The following is a 14,958-nucleotide window of genomic DNA, read 5'->3' as shown; positions in this document are numbered from 1 at the left end:
TATTTCCCAAAACTAACAGAAAATAAATCAAATACTTCACACAAAAGAATAAGCAGGATAAACTTGGTATAATCGTGAGATAATAAGGAAAAATAGCAGCAAAATGTGTTGTATCCTGCCACTTAGCCAGAGATGTAATTTGATCAAGGACAATATGGACCAGCACCAAAACCTGGGAAGAATTATCCTTTTTGAATGTTACAATTTTAATTACTGTTATTAGCACTATTATGTATTTTTTTCTTCCTTCTCCCTTTAATTGTAACAATTTTAGGTTCTGGGGAAGGAGATGGGGGGAGACAGAAGTGGTTATAGGTGGAAATATATTTAGAAAACATAAGCACCAATCAAAAATTTTTAGGAGCCACGGAAAGTTCTTCCTTAATATTTTCCTACTTTTTGACTTATTGTTTTGTTGGGCTCTCTTTTAGTTTGTTTATATTTTCTCTCTCTTCCTTTATTTTTGTTTTTTGCTTTTCTGAATTTTAGGTCCTAAGGTGCCAAATTTTAGGCTCCCAGGTGACCTGGTTTCCAGGATTTTTCCAGTCCTGAAGGGTGGTAGAAGATTACAAGAAAAAGGAGAAGGTAAGGATTAGGTAGAAAGGGAGGCGTTAGGGGGGTAGTAGGGAGGAAGTATTATGGGGAATAGGAAAGGAGAGGCAGGGAGAAATGCAGAAGGAAAAAGAGTTCACACACTACCCTACATTCAGTGGTTCTTGAGTTCCAATCCCCACAATTCCCCACATGCCCAGTGATCACCAATATGCCCCCTTCCCTCACACAGAGGTAAAATTGACACTCCCTACTTACCCACTGTCCCAAGCATCTCTCTCAGTCAAGCCAGCTGGTGAATCCTCTCCTGGGCTGGTCAAACAAAGCACCAACTCCATAGAGCCACAATCATCTTCCGTGTCCTTGGCTTGGGCTGTAACAAAGAGGTCTTCACAGCAGTGAGCCTCCTGCCTCCAGCGGATGGTGGGTCTTGCTGCCATTGGTTCTCTCGTTCTCCTTCCTACTGTGAGTGGGGAATCTTGTTACAAATGGCCTGCTCTTCCTCCATGGGTGAAGAGGAAACACCTTGCCAAGATCACTGCTCTTCTTGCCTCCAGTGGGGGAGAGAGGGGTGGCTTGTCATGATCATGCACACTTCTTTCTGCCTTGAAGGGAGATATAATCATTGCCACAATCAGCCTGCTCTTCTTCTTCCAATCAGCCTTGGGGGAGGAGAAGGGAATATCCTTGCTCCAATTGGCTTGCTCTTCACCTTGCCTCAAGTGGCCAGCTATTTCTCCTGCCTGTGGGTGACTCTGCTAATCTCATTAGCAAAGTCAACTTGGTGTTTTAAAAATACTTACCCATGCTTCCAGCTGGCCATTCTTCTTCAACAATTGGAGAGTTGCACACAAGTATTTGGTGAGCCACATTCTGACCCCTCAGCCATAGATTGGACAAGTCTGTTTCAGACAATTAATTATGTGATGAGATTGTAGAAGAGTTTGCAAACAAAAAAATATGATATGCCCGAAACTTTTCGTAGCAAATTGCTTTGGACTGATGACACAAAAATTGAACTGTCTGTATCACACAAGATACAGTAACTTAAATTTAACAATGCCATATTCACTGTTTTATTATTTTCAATCGGTTGCAATCAGAAATAGTAATTTAGAAATTAAAAACTGCAGAAAGGTGTTTAACTTTATATCATGCAGAGGTTGTATCAGCTTCTGTTCATTTAAAGATCAATGAAACAATATGACCAAAGGTGCCTAAATGTTTGCAGTCAACTATACCATTGTCTACTAGTATTGCAGACTCCAATGTTGGTAATGCACTAGGACAGTGCATGAATGAATGAATGAATGGCTTAATCATCAATAAATAAAACCATTAAATATAATAATGAGGTGTTGACTAGGGAGGATGCCCTCTTGGTTCATGTCCTCTTTTAGTTGTTTAATATTTAAATATAAAATTATATTAAAGCATATCATGCTAAATGAAATACTCAAGTCTTCCAAAAATCCAAGCAGGTAATTTCCAGCAAAGAGAGTATAAGATGTATTCTGTTATAATGTAAACCGAAATGATATGTAACTTTGCTACATGGTATATAAAAATGTTAAATAAATAAATAAATATAACAATCTAATAACTTAGGAAACAAAGATGATTGGATAAATTCAGTGAGCATGTTTTTATAAAAAACTGTATTTATACAACCATGTATATAGCACCTCTTTCTAAAATTCTGTATACAAACTTAGGGCTAGATTTAAGGATCAGACAAAAGTAGATAAAAAAAAAAAAAGCGCAAAAGCATTGAGGTCAGCTTGCTGGCACAATTTTGGAACTGTATCGTTTGCATCTTCAGGAAGGGAAAAAATTCCACACGTGAGAAAGCAAAATGTTGTGCAAAATACAGTGTCTTAATTTATCAATTTTGGGGCAAAACTCCTAGTATGTCTTGCAAAAGTTTTTGCTTGCACAATTTTTTCTGGATTTTTATTTTCTTAAGGGTTCATGGAACTAAATCCTAGGATAAAAGATATGCTATTTCAAAACTGCACAAGCAAGCTAATTAGCTGACCTTTTGTACATTTTTTAATCTTATTTTTCCTCATTTGTAAATCTTGTCCATACATACAATCAGGGCTGTAAAAAATCCTAGGCAAGTTACCTATGTGCTTAAAATTTGTGGTTTTACACCTGCTACCTTAGGCGGAAGAGCTGCTAGGCCACAAAAGGAAGGGAAGAGAGGGGGAGAACCAAAAACAGAGAAAGCAAAGGTGCTTACCTAAAATAGGTGTCTGTAGACAGCAGGCAAATCAACCACATAAGTGGAGTGATGTTATTTGATGATGCCAAGATGGATATCTTAGAGCTCAGAACCATGCAGCCACCACACGAGCCTCTTCAGTCTTTGTAGCAAGCTGACCTTCAATTCTAAGGGGCAGAAGGTAGGATTGTGTAGCCAATTTGTCCTGCTGTCTATAGAGAATATCCTGTTACAGGTAAGCAACTCTGCTTTCTTTGTAGACAAGCAGGACAAGTATCAGCCACACAACTGGACTCCTAAGCTAAGGGTTGCATGAAAATAATTATTACACTTAGACTGTACAGAAGAACATGCAACCAGAGGATGGGGAGAAGAGTTGAAGGAATCAATTAAACTCTTTAGAACTGCCTGTCCAAAACTGCTATCTTACCGTGAAGCATTTTCCAGGCAGTAATGAGCAGTAAAGATATGAACAGAAGACCAAGTGGCAGCCTTACATATATCTTGAATAGAGGCATTGCAAAGATGTGCTAAGGAAACTGTTCTAGCCCTGACTTCATGGAATCCTGATTGATTACAGCAACAGGAGATGCAGTCAGATATCCAAGTTGTCTTTGTAACTAAAGATCCCTGATTTACTGGACTGAAAGCAACAAAATGTTGTGAAGACTTTCTATAGAAGTTTGTTATTTGTAAATAAAACAAAGCTCTCTTGCAGTCCAATTATGATGATCCTGCTAGCCCTTATAGATGAGTGTCTTAGAAAAAATCTTGTCGAGATAATGATTGTTAAATTCATAAATAAAGAATAAAATATCAATTTAAACATAAGAATACTTGTATCAGAAAAAAGGGGGGTTATGCCAATTCGACTGCATTCAACAGCATTATAACAAGAATAAAAAAAATAGACAAATTATAAACAAGCATATTCCTCCAATAAATCAAAAGAAAGTAAAGGACCCAAGATGAGGAAAAGAAAAAAAAGAGCGATAAACTAAATTAAGCTAAAATAAGTAAGACAAAAATAGAGAGACAAAGAGACATTATAGTTCTAAATTACCAGGCCTTCTAAGGAGCTTCTTGAGCATGAGAATCCAGGAAAAATCTAAGTTGAGAAGGTTCAAAATAGACAGTTTACATTAAGGTATTTCGCATAACATTTACATGGATATTTTAATATAAATTGAGCACCTAATGCTAAAACCTCAGATCGCATAGAAAAATTTCTTCCTGCTATCCTGGGTTGTCCAAGTTATATCAGGAAATATCAATATCTTCTGACCATAGAAAAGTTGTAACCTATTATGTAGGAAAAAAGGAAAAACAGTATTCCTATCATTGAGAAAGGCAAAAGAGACCAATAAAATTCCTCTTTTAGATATATTAACATCTTGAGAAGATTCAAGAAGATCTGTTAAATTCAACGAAGAATCTTGAAGATGAACTTCAGAGATAGAAGTAAAATACTGAGGCAAATAATAAGCCTTGGTGATAAAATCGCCTCCTTCGAGATCTGTAGGATCTGTAAAATCTTTAAAATGTAATTCTTGAACAGTTCCTGTGGCAATATCAATTTAATAATAGGAAAATTAAGAACTCGCAGATTTAAACTTCTCATAGTATTCTCAATGTTCTCAAGCTTCTTGGAGTTAATTAAATCAGATTGAACCAAGCCATTTTGAATTTTCTCTGCTGTAGACAGACATGTCTCTAGAACTTAAATTTTTCCCCCTTGAGAAGAAACCAATTTATCAATTGCTGAAACTTGCTGGTTAGTATCCAAGAAAATTTTTGTTAGGGATGAAATAGCAGCTTCTAAGGAAGCTAAAGCATTCCAGATGACAGCTAAAGTAATAACAGGGGGTTTTAATTGAGGTTACCTTAGGAGCCGAACTAATCCCAGGGTTCTTGCCATTATCAATCAAAAGAATGTTGGTAGCAGCTGAATCCCCTCCTAAAAAGATAGAGGAAGGTTGTGTCAAGGGGGGAGGGGAAATCAAGGACTGTCTCAAGAGCGAGGGTAAAGTGGAGTCCAGTTCCCAAATCCTTCGACAAAGTCACAGCGGAAAAATGAATGGTAGCCGTAATAGCTGTGCCCCCAGGTGCCGGGATCTTCTGGTCAATCACAGGACTCACTGACCTAGACACCACCATCACAGGGGTCCTGGAAAATGGAGAGGGATGGCTGGTGGGTGCGCTGGGACTCAGAGTGCTCACATCTGCCCACGGTGTCAGCGTTCGCTCACCACTGGCATCTGCAAGTGCAGTCGTCGGCATCGATAGTGATGTCGGGGCAAAGAAGCCTTCAATCCTAGACTGAAGGAAGCCCAACGAAGGGGAAGCCTGGACCAACTCCTTCAGTTTGGTTTTCCTCTTTATATGTGGCATCAGGAAAGAAAGAAACAGGTAAACAAGGAGAAAACTCCAGCCCTGCCTCTCAACAGGCCAATGATGATTGCTTTAAATGAAACCAAAAGACAACTTTTGGTAGAAATTTTGGATGAGTTTTCAAAACTACTTTGGTTTGGAAGTCTGAGTAGAGGGAGAGTACAATACCAAGGAGCTTGAAGTTCACTTTTCAAGAGAGGAAAGGTTTGGCCAAAGGATCAAATGGCAGTTTCATCAGTTAAGCCACAACTACATTTTGATACCATGGTATAGGAAATTTAAGATGATTTAGGCCTCATATGAATCTGGCAACTGTAGGTTAAGAAATTGGAACACTCTTGAAATCATCATATGTTGCTATAGCACTGAATTGAGCTTTGACCAAGTTAGACTTTAATCCTGGTGAAGAAATGTTTAACATGTACTGGAGTAACACTTATTATAGAGTAGAGCACCATACAGTGAACCTTTTCCATTTGAAGCTAAACAATCTTCTTGTTGAGCATTTTCTAGATGCAGAGAGAGCTTAATCAACTTCAGAAGGCAACTCTAGAGAAGGCAGCAGTTTGTTTTTAACATCAATTCAGTGAGAGCCAATGAATGAAAACTGATCAGAGTAACCAGAATCTTCCACCTTCCAAAGATGGGACAATGCATAATTTTACCAGATATTAAAAGCTAGGTGCTGCAGACATGGAAACAAAACCTGGGGACTGTCAAAATTATCTGACCCCTCTCTCTTCCTAACTTCTCAAGCGCATTGTTTATAAGTGGAATTGAGAGCAATGCATAGAGCAATTCTTGGTTCCACGGAATTGGGAACGTATCTGCTGCCAGACTGCTGCTCTATGGTATCCTGGAGCAACAGTTCCTTAACTGTTATCTTGGACACTGCTTTCCATAAGGGGAGTTAGAAGATTGCTACCCTACATTCGAAACTGAGAGGTGGTTCTTCATATTAAATGCTGCTTTTCTTTTATATCATATTTACATTAGCTATTTAGGGTATAGACAGAAATGTTTTCATGTTAAGTGTTTAAATCAGGACCAATCTTTAATTCATGAGCGGGGGGTTCCGTTGGGGGGAGGGTATAGGGAGGAGGTAGACCGTTCTGGCCTGTGGAAGTCACCCCCAAGGGTTAGAAGGGGCCACTATATGGTGTGGGTGGCCTGAAGTATTGGAGGGGGATTTGATAGGAGGGTTACTTGTTATTTTAATGGGGAATGTTTATGTGACACAGAGTGTATTTCTAAAACCACCTACAAGTATGAGAGCAAGAGAGAGACTATCACAGAAATGGTGGATATTATTTTCTTTCATATTTGTTATTCATGACAGAGCGAATTTTGTCCATAAATTTTAAGGTATTGAACCATTTGCACAAGCACCATCTCCTTGAACAAGAACTAATAACTCAAAGTAGCGATAGCTTTCCCGCAATTATCCCTATAAGTATTTGGCATCAAGCACTAAGAGCTCTAAATACACAGGAGTGGGTATCTTAATCTCTAAAGATTTAGCACATGAAGTCTTATTCCAACTGGTGGATCCCCATGGCTGTTGTCTTTTACTAACGGTGCACATGAGTGGAGAAATTTATACGTTCCTCACTGTTTATGCACCTAATCAGGATCAAGTGCATTTTATACAATCTCTTGAATCTATCTTGTTACAACGTGCCCAAGGTACAGCGCTAATTGGTGGAGACTTCAATCTCACAAGATATGTGGCATTGGATAACTCATCCACTCAGGCTGAGGGCCTATCCAAGGCACGCCGAGCATTGTCTTCTCTTCAAACCAATTGGAATCTAGTTGATATTTGGAGGCAGAGATACCCATCACTGTTTATAAAATTATCTAGGTGATGTGTGAGGTCTTTGCCTCCGTGTTTACTAATGAGGATGTTGGGGAGATCCCAGTTCTGGAGACTGTTTTCAAGGGTGATGAGTCAGATGAACTGAACCAAATCACTGTGAAACTGGAAGATGAAGTAAACCAGCTTGACAAACTAAAAAGAGTAGCAAATCACATGGACCGGATGGTATCCATCCCAGGGTTCTGAAAAAACTCAAAAATAAATTTCAGATCTATTAATTAAAATTTGTAACCTATCATCAAAACAATCCATTGTAACTGAAGACTGGAGGGTGGTAAACTTAACCCAAATATTTAAAAAGGGCTCTAGGGGTGATCCGGGAAACTATAGACCAGTGAGCCTGACTTCAGTGCCGGGAAAAATAGTGGAAACTATTTTAAAGATCAAAATCACAGAGCATATAGAAAGACATGGTTTAATGGAACACAGTCAGCATGGTTAATAATCATGTGGATAAAGTTGAACCAGTAGATGTAGTGTATTTGGATTTTCAGAAGGCATTTGATAAAGTCCCTCATGAGAGGCTTCTAAGAAAACTAAAAAGTCATGGGATAGGAGGCGATGTCCTTTCGTGGATTACAAACTGGTTTAAAGACAGGAAACAGAGAGTAGGATTAAATGGTCAATTTTCTCAGTGGAAAAGGGCAAACAGTGGAATGCCTCGGGGATCTGTACTTGGACCGGAACTTTTCAATATATTTATAAAGGATCTGGAAAGAAATACGACGAGTGAGGTTATCAAATTTGCAGATGATACAAAATTATTCAGAGTTAAATCATAAGCAGATTGTGATAAATTGCAGGAGACCTTACGAGACTGGAAGATTGGGCATCCAAATGGCAGATAAAATTTAATGTGGACAAGTGCAAGGTGTTTCATATAGGGAAAAATAACTCAATGCAGTAGTTACATGATGTTAGGTTCCATATTAGAAGCTACCACCCAGGAAAAAGATCTAGGCATCATAGTGAATAATACATTGAAATAGTCAGCTCAGTGTGCTGCAGCAGTCAAAAAAGCAAACAGAATGGTAGGAATTATTAGGAAGGGAATGGTGAATAAAACGGAAAATGTCATAATGCCTCTGTATCGCTCCATGGTGAGACCACATGTTGAGTACTGTGTACATTTCTGATCAACGGATCTCAAAAAAGATATAATTGCACTAGAGACGGTATAGAGAAGGGTGACTAAAATGATAAAGGGAATGGGACAGCCCCCTATGAGGAAAGGCTGAAGAGGTTAGGGCTGTTCAGCTTGGAGAAGAGACAGCTGAGGGGGGATATGATAGAGGCCTTTAAAATCATGAGAGGCCTAGAATGGGTAGATGTGAATCTGTTATTTATACTTTCGGATAATTGGACTAGAGGGTACTCCATGAATTTAGGATGTAGCACATTTAAAACTAATCGAAGAAAATTCTTTTTCACTCAATGCACAATTAAGCTCTGGAATTTGTTGCCAGAGGATGTGGTTAGTGCAGTTGGTGTAGCTGGGTTTAAAAAAGGTTTGGATGAGTTCTTGGAGAAGACCATTAACTGCTATTAATCAAGCTGACGAAAGGAATAGCTTCTGCTAATACTGGCATCAATAGCATGGGATCTTCTTAGTGTTTGGGTACTTGCCAGGTTCTTGTAGTCTGGTTTGGCCACTGTTGGAAACAGGATGCGGGGCTTGATGGTCCCTTGATCTGACCCAGTATGGCAATTTCTTATGTTCTTATATGTTCTTGGTAGTAAGAAGAACAGTGGAAAAACTGTATGATTCAGAAACCAAAATTGTGATTAGAGAGCTTTGGTCCAGTTTTAATTTCTCTGCATCAAAAATGGAATCTCCACACTCAGGTGTGCAGAAGTTAGCACCATGGCTTTGTTTGATGATGGTGCCAATACATTTCCAGTACTGAGGAGAGATTGAACCAAAGGAGATCCTCTCTTCACCAGTGAGAAAACCATCTGTTCGGGATATATGTGCTTTGGCGCTGAGGCACTAGACTTGCATCATCACCCTTTCTGTGCTGGGGTTTATCAGAATTATGGCACCGATTACGAGAGGACCGTGCCTTTTTTGATTTAGGCAATGGCCTCTGGCATACAGAATGCTTCATCTTAACTGACAAGGTAGAAACTTGAAGAAATTTTAAACATTCTTGTAAGGTATAACCTCTTGATTTAATGACTCTTGGTAACATATGTGCACAGGCTGTGCAGTTAGAACATAATGGGAAAGACCAAGACATCAGTCATGCTGATCTGAGAGTCATCTTAGAAGAATAACAGACATATTTTGAACACCAAGTTTGTTCTCCACCATGTTGAAGAGCAACAATGCTAGAACTCATCTTTAAGAAAATTCTTTTTTTTTTTTTTTAAGAAGATTCATGAACAAAAAAGAAAAAAAAAGAAAAACCATAAGGAAAAAATGAGCTGCTTAAAATAGAGGGAGCAAAAAAACACGTCCTTTCGTGCTAGCAAAAAGGAAAAAGATACTCACACAGGATTGCACAGGAACAACCTGAATGCTCAGAAAACCCTTCTCATTCTTTCTAAGTTCTAACAGACCTATCCATCTCAGCGTCAGATGATGTCACTCCACTCATGTGGCAGATATTTGTCCTGCTTGTCCACGGTGAAAGAAAAATAAGGAAAAATAATTAGATATAAAAATGACAAAAATAATTTAAAAAAAGGCACAAAAAATGTATTTATAAAATTCCCCTGGCTTCTAACACATTTGCTGACATCTATATTTTCAAAAAAATGTTTCCATCCCAGCATACGATGATATCTAAAAAGATTAGAACAATTTCTGTACACTCACAATGCCATTTGACATGAGGTGATGCCAATGCAACTTCCTGCCACTGTGATTCTTTTTGTAGAACTCTTCTACCTCAGGGATCAAGTCTTCTAGCTCAGTAGGCAGTGACACGAATACCTTTTCAGAGCTACGGGACCAGGCACCCGCATTTAAAATCTTAATATTTACAGAGTCAGCTGAAAGAAAGGGTACAGAAAAGTATGCACAGGCTTTGATTAAACTGATTTTGTGCTTCTTATTGAGATCATAAATAAAAAGAAAACTATAAGAAAAATTTAACAAGAAATTTAACAATAAAAGGCTGTGGCAATTCACCTCCTTAAAAGAGGAAATCAAAACAGAATCAAAATTAAGCTGAACTATGTTTGAAAGTCATACCTGGTAAAGCCAATTTATTATTCTTGTGCATTTCTTTGAATGACTGGTTCAAATCCTCAGATACTTTAATATCTTGGAACATTCTGGCCAATTTATTTACATAGTCAGCCGGCATACCAACTTCCTGCATAAGTACATTAAAAATAATACACAACACTGAAAAATCACACACAGCACTTGAAAAGAAAAACTTTTATAAATGCAGATTGAGTTACAGTAAACAATTCACAGAAATTAAATATGAATAAAAATTAGTTTAAGCTAACTTTTTTCCTCAATTCTGCAAAAATTCCTAACCAATATATGCAAACTATCTGTGGCATTTTTCCATATTAAAGCTGGATGGGGGATATTCAGCTCTGTCTTCAAGTTGCTTACCCATAAATTTTCACTAAAGAAAGAAGTTTGGTTACATACATGGATCACACATCCTTGCCAGTGAATGGTCAGATTCTTCAAAAGCTTTCTGGAAAAGACCTAAAGGCTTTTCACTGCTCATGTGCAATAGTTTCCATGGTGCTGTAGCCTAGCAGATCCCCATAGTTCTATATAATAACTTCATCCATTCTCATCTCTCATTTTGCCCCCTCCTTCAAAAAGAACCCAGGGAGGCTTACAACACAGCAATAATAATACAATACAAAATATCAAACACAAATATAAAAGCGATATTAATAAAACAAAATTCAAAATATCAGCAAAGTAAATAATTATTTCATAAACATTCCATAACAAAATTAAAATTTTAAGCCAAAGCTGTATTCTCCTTTCTACCCTTGACCTTTCCACATGACAAGAACCAGGAGACTATAGTATCCCTAATATACTACACTCGTCCCACTTTGAATTACAACCCTCCCCGTTCCCACCAATGCTTACAGGTAATTTAAGGCTCAAAGGGGCAAATCCCCTTTGGTGGCACCCTATCTCCAGTAGGCCAGTGTCTTTGCAGGACCCAAGCCAGAATGACATCAAGATGAGGGAGCAGTCCATCAATGTGTGTGGGGGGAGGGAGGCACTATGTCAGCCAACCCCCTTCACACATTCTGGGGAAAGAACTACAAAGGGAAGAGAGAGGGATTATGTGACTAGTGAACTGAACTGCTGTCTTCACAGAACATCTGTTATTAAAAAAAAAAAAAAAAATTTCCCAGTTCATATCATAGTTTAACCTTACCTTTAATTGAGTCATGCCTTTTTACAGGAAATCCATACTCAATGTCTGGTACAAAGCATCGTTAAATTACAATAACATCATAATATACAGTTAGAGACCTTAGTTTTAAATTTTTTTTTTTGCTGAAATTTATCAGCATTTATTAGAACAAAAAATGGGAGAAATCAGTGGAAAAATGGCTCATTTTTCCAGGTAAATTTTTTTGTTCTTGTTGTAACAAACTCAGATTCCCAGAAAAAATAAAAGAAAAACTGAAAAAAGTCCCTATGTACAGTGCATAACCAATACATCATCATAAAATATAATAAAGTAATACATGAAAATAATTAATCTCATAATACAATACAGCAAACATTCAATAACCATGACAGGAACCACCCCCCTCTCTCACTAGGGAGCAAGGCTGCAGTTAATCTAAATTGATTAACATATTGAAACAATGAAACACAAACCTCATGCAGGCTTATTCCACCCCATCCCCAATAACTACCAAAAAGAATCATCCTGTCACCCTGGTCACTTCTGAGCCCCTTCAGGAGTAATCCACCCCCATAGCAGGGGTCATTCAATTGGTTTTCCCAGATGACATCAACAGAAAGGAAGCATGGCCTCATTGGACCGATTGCAGGACAACTACAAAGCCTTCACAGACTGCAACAGAACTGATCCTGAGCTTAGTGCAGGTCCCTCCATTAGCTGCCACAAGATGGAAACTGGGGGCAGCATCTATTTCCCTCCTAAGTGGCTGACTCAGCTGACATTGGCAGGGAGACGACAGTGCTTCATTGGACACATAGGCTAGAATAGGGCTGATACCTGACTTGCTTTGTTGCTCTTTCTGTGCCAAAGACTTTTCGCAGTCTTGGCGCTGATCATGAGAGGACTGCACTTTTTATAATTTAGGCGACGGCCTCTGGCACATAGAATGCTTCACCTTAAATGCTGAGAGAGAAATCTGAGGAGATTTTAATAACTCCTATAAGATATAACCTCTCAATTTTATGGCCCCTAGTGACATACATGCCTAGGCCACCAATTAGGAACATAATGGGAAGGACCAACACATTGGACACATTGATCATGCTGATTCTAGACAGCCATCTGTGAAGACCAGCGGGGATACCTTCTGAACCCTAGTGTATCCATGTTGAAGAGGAATGATGCTAAATCAATTTAGTCTTAAAGAAAGTTCTCTATCAGTTTTCTTTAAGGAGAGACTTATGAACCAAAAAAAAAAGGTCAAAGAAAACAAAAAACACACACCCCTGGGGAAATTAGTGTTTTAGAGAGCAAAAAGCATTTTTTCCATGCTAGCAAAAGGAAAAAGCTGAGGAGATTCATGCAGCAGCAGCTGCATGGGAACACTCGTTCATGCTCAGAAAGACCTCCTCAGTTTTTCTGAGCTCATAGAGCTATCAGTCTCAGCACTGTCAGATGGCACCACCTACTTGTGTAGTTGATACTTGGTTCTGTTGTTCACAGAGTAAAATTAGCAGCAATTATTGCAAGGCATCTCATTAAGACTCTGGGAGCTCCAGATAGACCAGCAAGGAGAACTCGATACTGACAGTGATTGTTCTTTACAGTAAGTTATAGAAAATTCTAGTTATTTTTGTGAATCAGAATGTGTGGGTAAGCATCCTTGAAATCGGGAGTTGTTGATCCCTAATTGAGGGAGGATTGTACTTAAAAGCATTCACCCTGAACTTTTCCTTATTCAGATGCTTTTTAAGGTTTCTGACATCCAAAATGGAGCAAAAGACATGTTTTTGTTTGTTTGTTTGTTTTTAATAAGAAAGAACTTGGAGTTGAAACCTATGTTCCTTTTCTGTACTGGAAGAGACTCTATTGCAGGGGTCAGGAACCTTTTTGGCTGAGAGAGCCATAAACGCCACATATTTTAAAATGTAATTCCATGAGAGCCATACAATATGTTTAAAACTAAATACAAGTAAATGTGTGCATTTTATGTAAGATCACACTTTTAAAGTACAATAAGTCTCTGAAAATATTACACCAGGCCTTAAGACACCAATACATCTCCTATTAGGAAAACAGACCAAGTCAGGCTGCTATAGAGTCCTACACAGAAACTACACGCCAGCAGAAAACCTCACCTGAATCACGTGCTGTCCCTCACCTAACATAGAATAAAGAGACCAAAACGCATAACAAGAAGCATGCAGAAAAAACTGAATTGGAAACTGCAACAAGCCAGAGTCTCTGTATGCAGTGTAACAAAGGAAAAAAGAAACATCACCCATCCTTATAAAACAAATCAAGAAATATAAAATCATCAGCAGTAAAACTGTACTAACAAAAAGAACATATTTCGAAACAGCTGGTGAGTGGAATATCCAATAATTAAACACTCATATAAAACATTTCCAGATACCAACAAAATATTTCAAAATAGCAGACACAAAGACCCAGTAATGAAAAATAATAAGGATACAAAAATTTTTTTGCTCTGCATACCTGGGAACGTTTGATATCCAGGTGTCCTGAGATTGTTCTGAATTAGCAGGAGGTGGGGTGGTTTGCTTGGAACTTTCTCCTCTCTGTCACATACCAGCGCTCTCTCTCACACTGGCTCTCAGTACTCACATATACACATGTTTTTTCTCTTTCACTTATATAGGCTCTTAATTACACATTTACACACATGCTGTCTATCTTTTCACGCTTACACACACACACAGGCTTTCAATCACATAAATACATGCTGTCTTTTTCTCTCACACACAGACTCTCATTCACATGCTTACAAACATGTCCTCTCTTTCTCTCATTTACACACAGGCTCTCAATCACATATTCACATGCTCCCTCACCTAAATCAGCTCTCAATCACACACAGACACACATGGTCTCTCTCTCTCATTTAAACACAGGCTCTCAATCACATACTCACATGCTCCATCACCTAAACCAGCTCTCAGTCACACACAGACACACATGATCTCTCTCTTACTTATACACACAGGCTCTTAATCATACATACACATGATTTCTCTCACACACAAAGGATCTCAATCATACACACATACTCTTTCACACAAACAGGTTTTCAATCACAAACTTACACATACAGGTTCCCAATGGTAAATTTACATTCATGCTCTCTCTCTCTCACAGGCAGGCTCTCAATCACAGACATACTCTCTTTCACAAGTACAGGCTTTCAATCATTCACATACATGCAATCTCTCATACACACACACACACATACACACACACACACAGGCCCCCCTCCCCCCCGCGGCCCGGAAGAGGAAGTGGAGCGTATCGGGTGCCTGTGCGGCAAGAAGAGGCCACGCTAGTGCGCTCGGCATCGGCCCGAAGAAAAGAAGACTGCAGCGCGGCTCGGAGGAAAATGAAGAGGTTCAGCTGCGGCCGATGGGACTCCGCCTCCGCGAGGGCTGAAAATGAAGAGGTTAGCGTTGGGAGGAGGCTACTGCTGCCGCGAGTTCCCGGGGTGGGGGAGAGAGAGAGTGAATTGCATGTATGTGAATGAGCGAGTGTTTGCTCAC

The 14,958-nt window shown here is 38.9% G+C and overlaps 1 protein-coding gene across 3 annotated transcripts in view; it reads right to left on the bottom strand.

The window, feature by feature from the left end:
- CUL5 (cullin 5) overlaps nt 1-14,958 on the bottom strand; it is a 281,644-nt gene that overhangs the window by 48,046 nt on the left and 218,640 nt on the right. For all 3 annotated transcript variants that reach the window (XM_029602461.1, XM_029602459.1, XM_029602460.1), the window contains 2 exons: nt 10,249-10,372; nt 9,871-10,046 (listed from right to left, as the gene is read on the bottom strand). In XM_029602461.1, the coding sequence (XP_029458321.1) occupies nt 9,871-10,046; nt 10,249-10,372 (300 nt within the window). The remainder of the gene's footprint in view (nt 1-9,870; nt 10,047-10,248; nt 10,373-14,958) is intronic.

This window comes from Rhinatrema bivittatum, chromosome 5 (assembly GCF_901001135.1).
Source record: "Rhinatrema bivittatum chromosome 5, aRhiBiv1.1, whole genome shotgun sequence".
Taxonomy (NCBI): Eukaryota; Metazoa; Chordata; class Amphibia; order Gymnophiona; family Rhinatrematidae; genus Rhinatrema; species Rhinatrema bivittatum.
The sequence above is the reverse complement of the archived record's forward strand: the minus strand, read 5'-3'. Positions and strand labels throughout refer to the sequence as shown.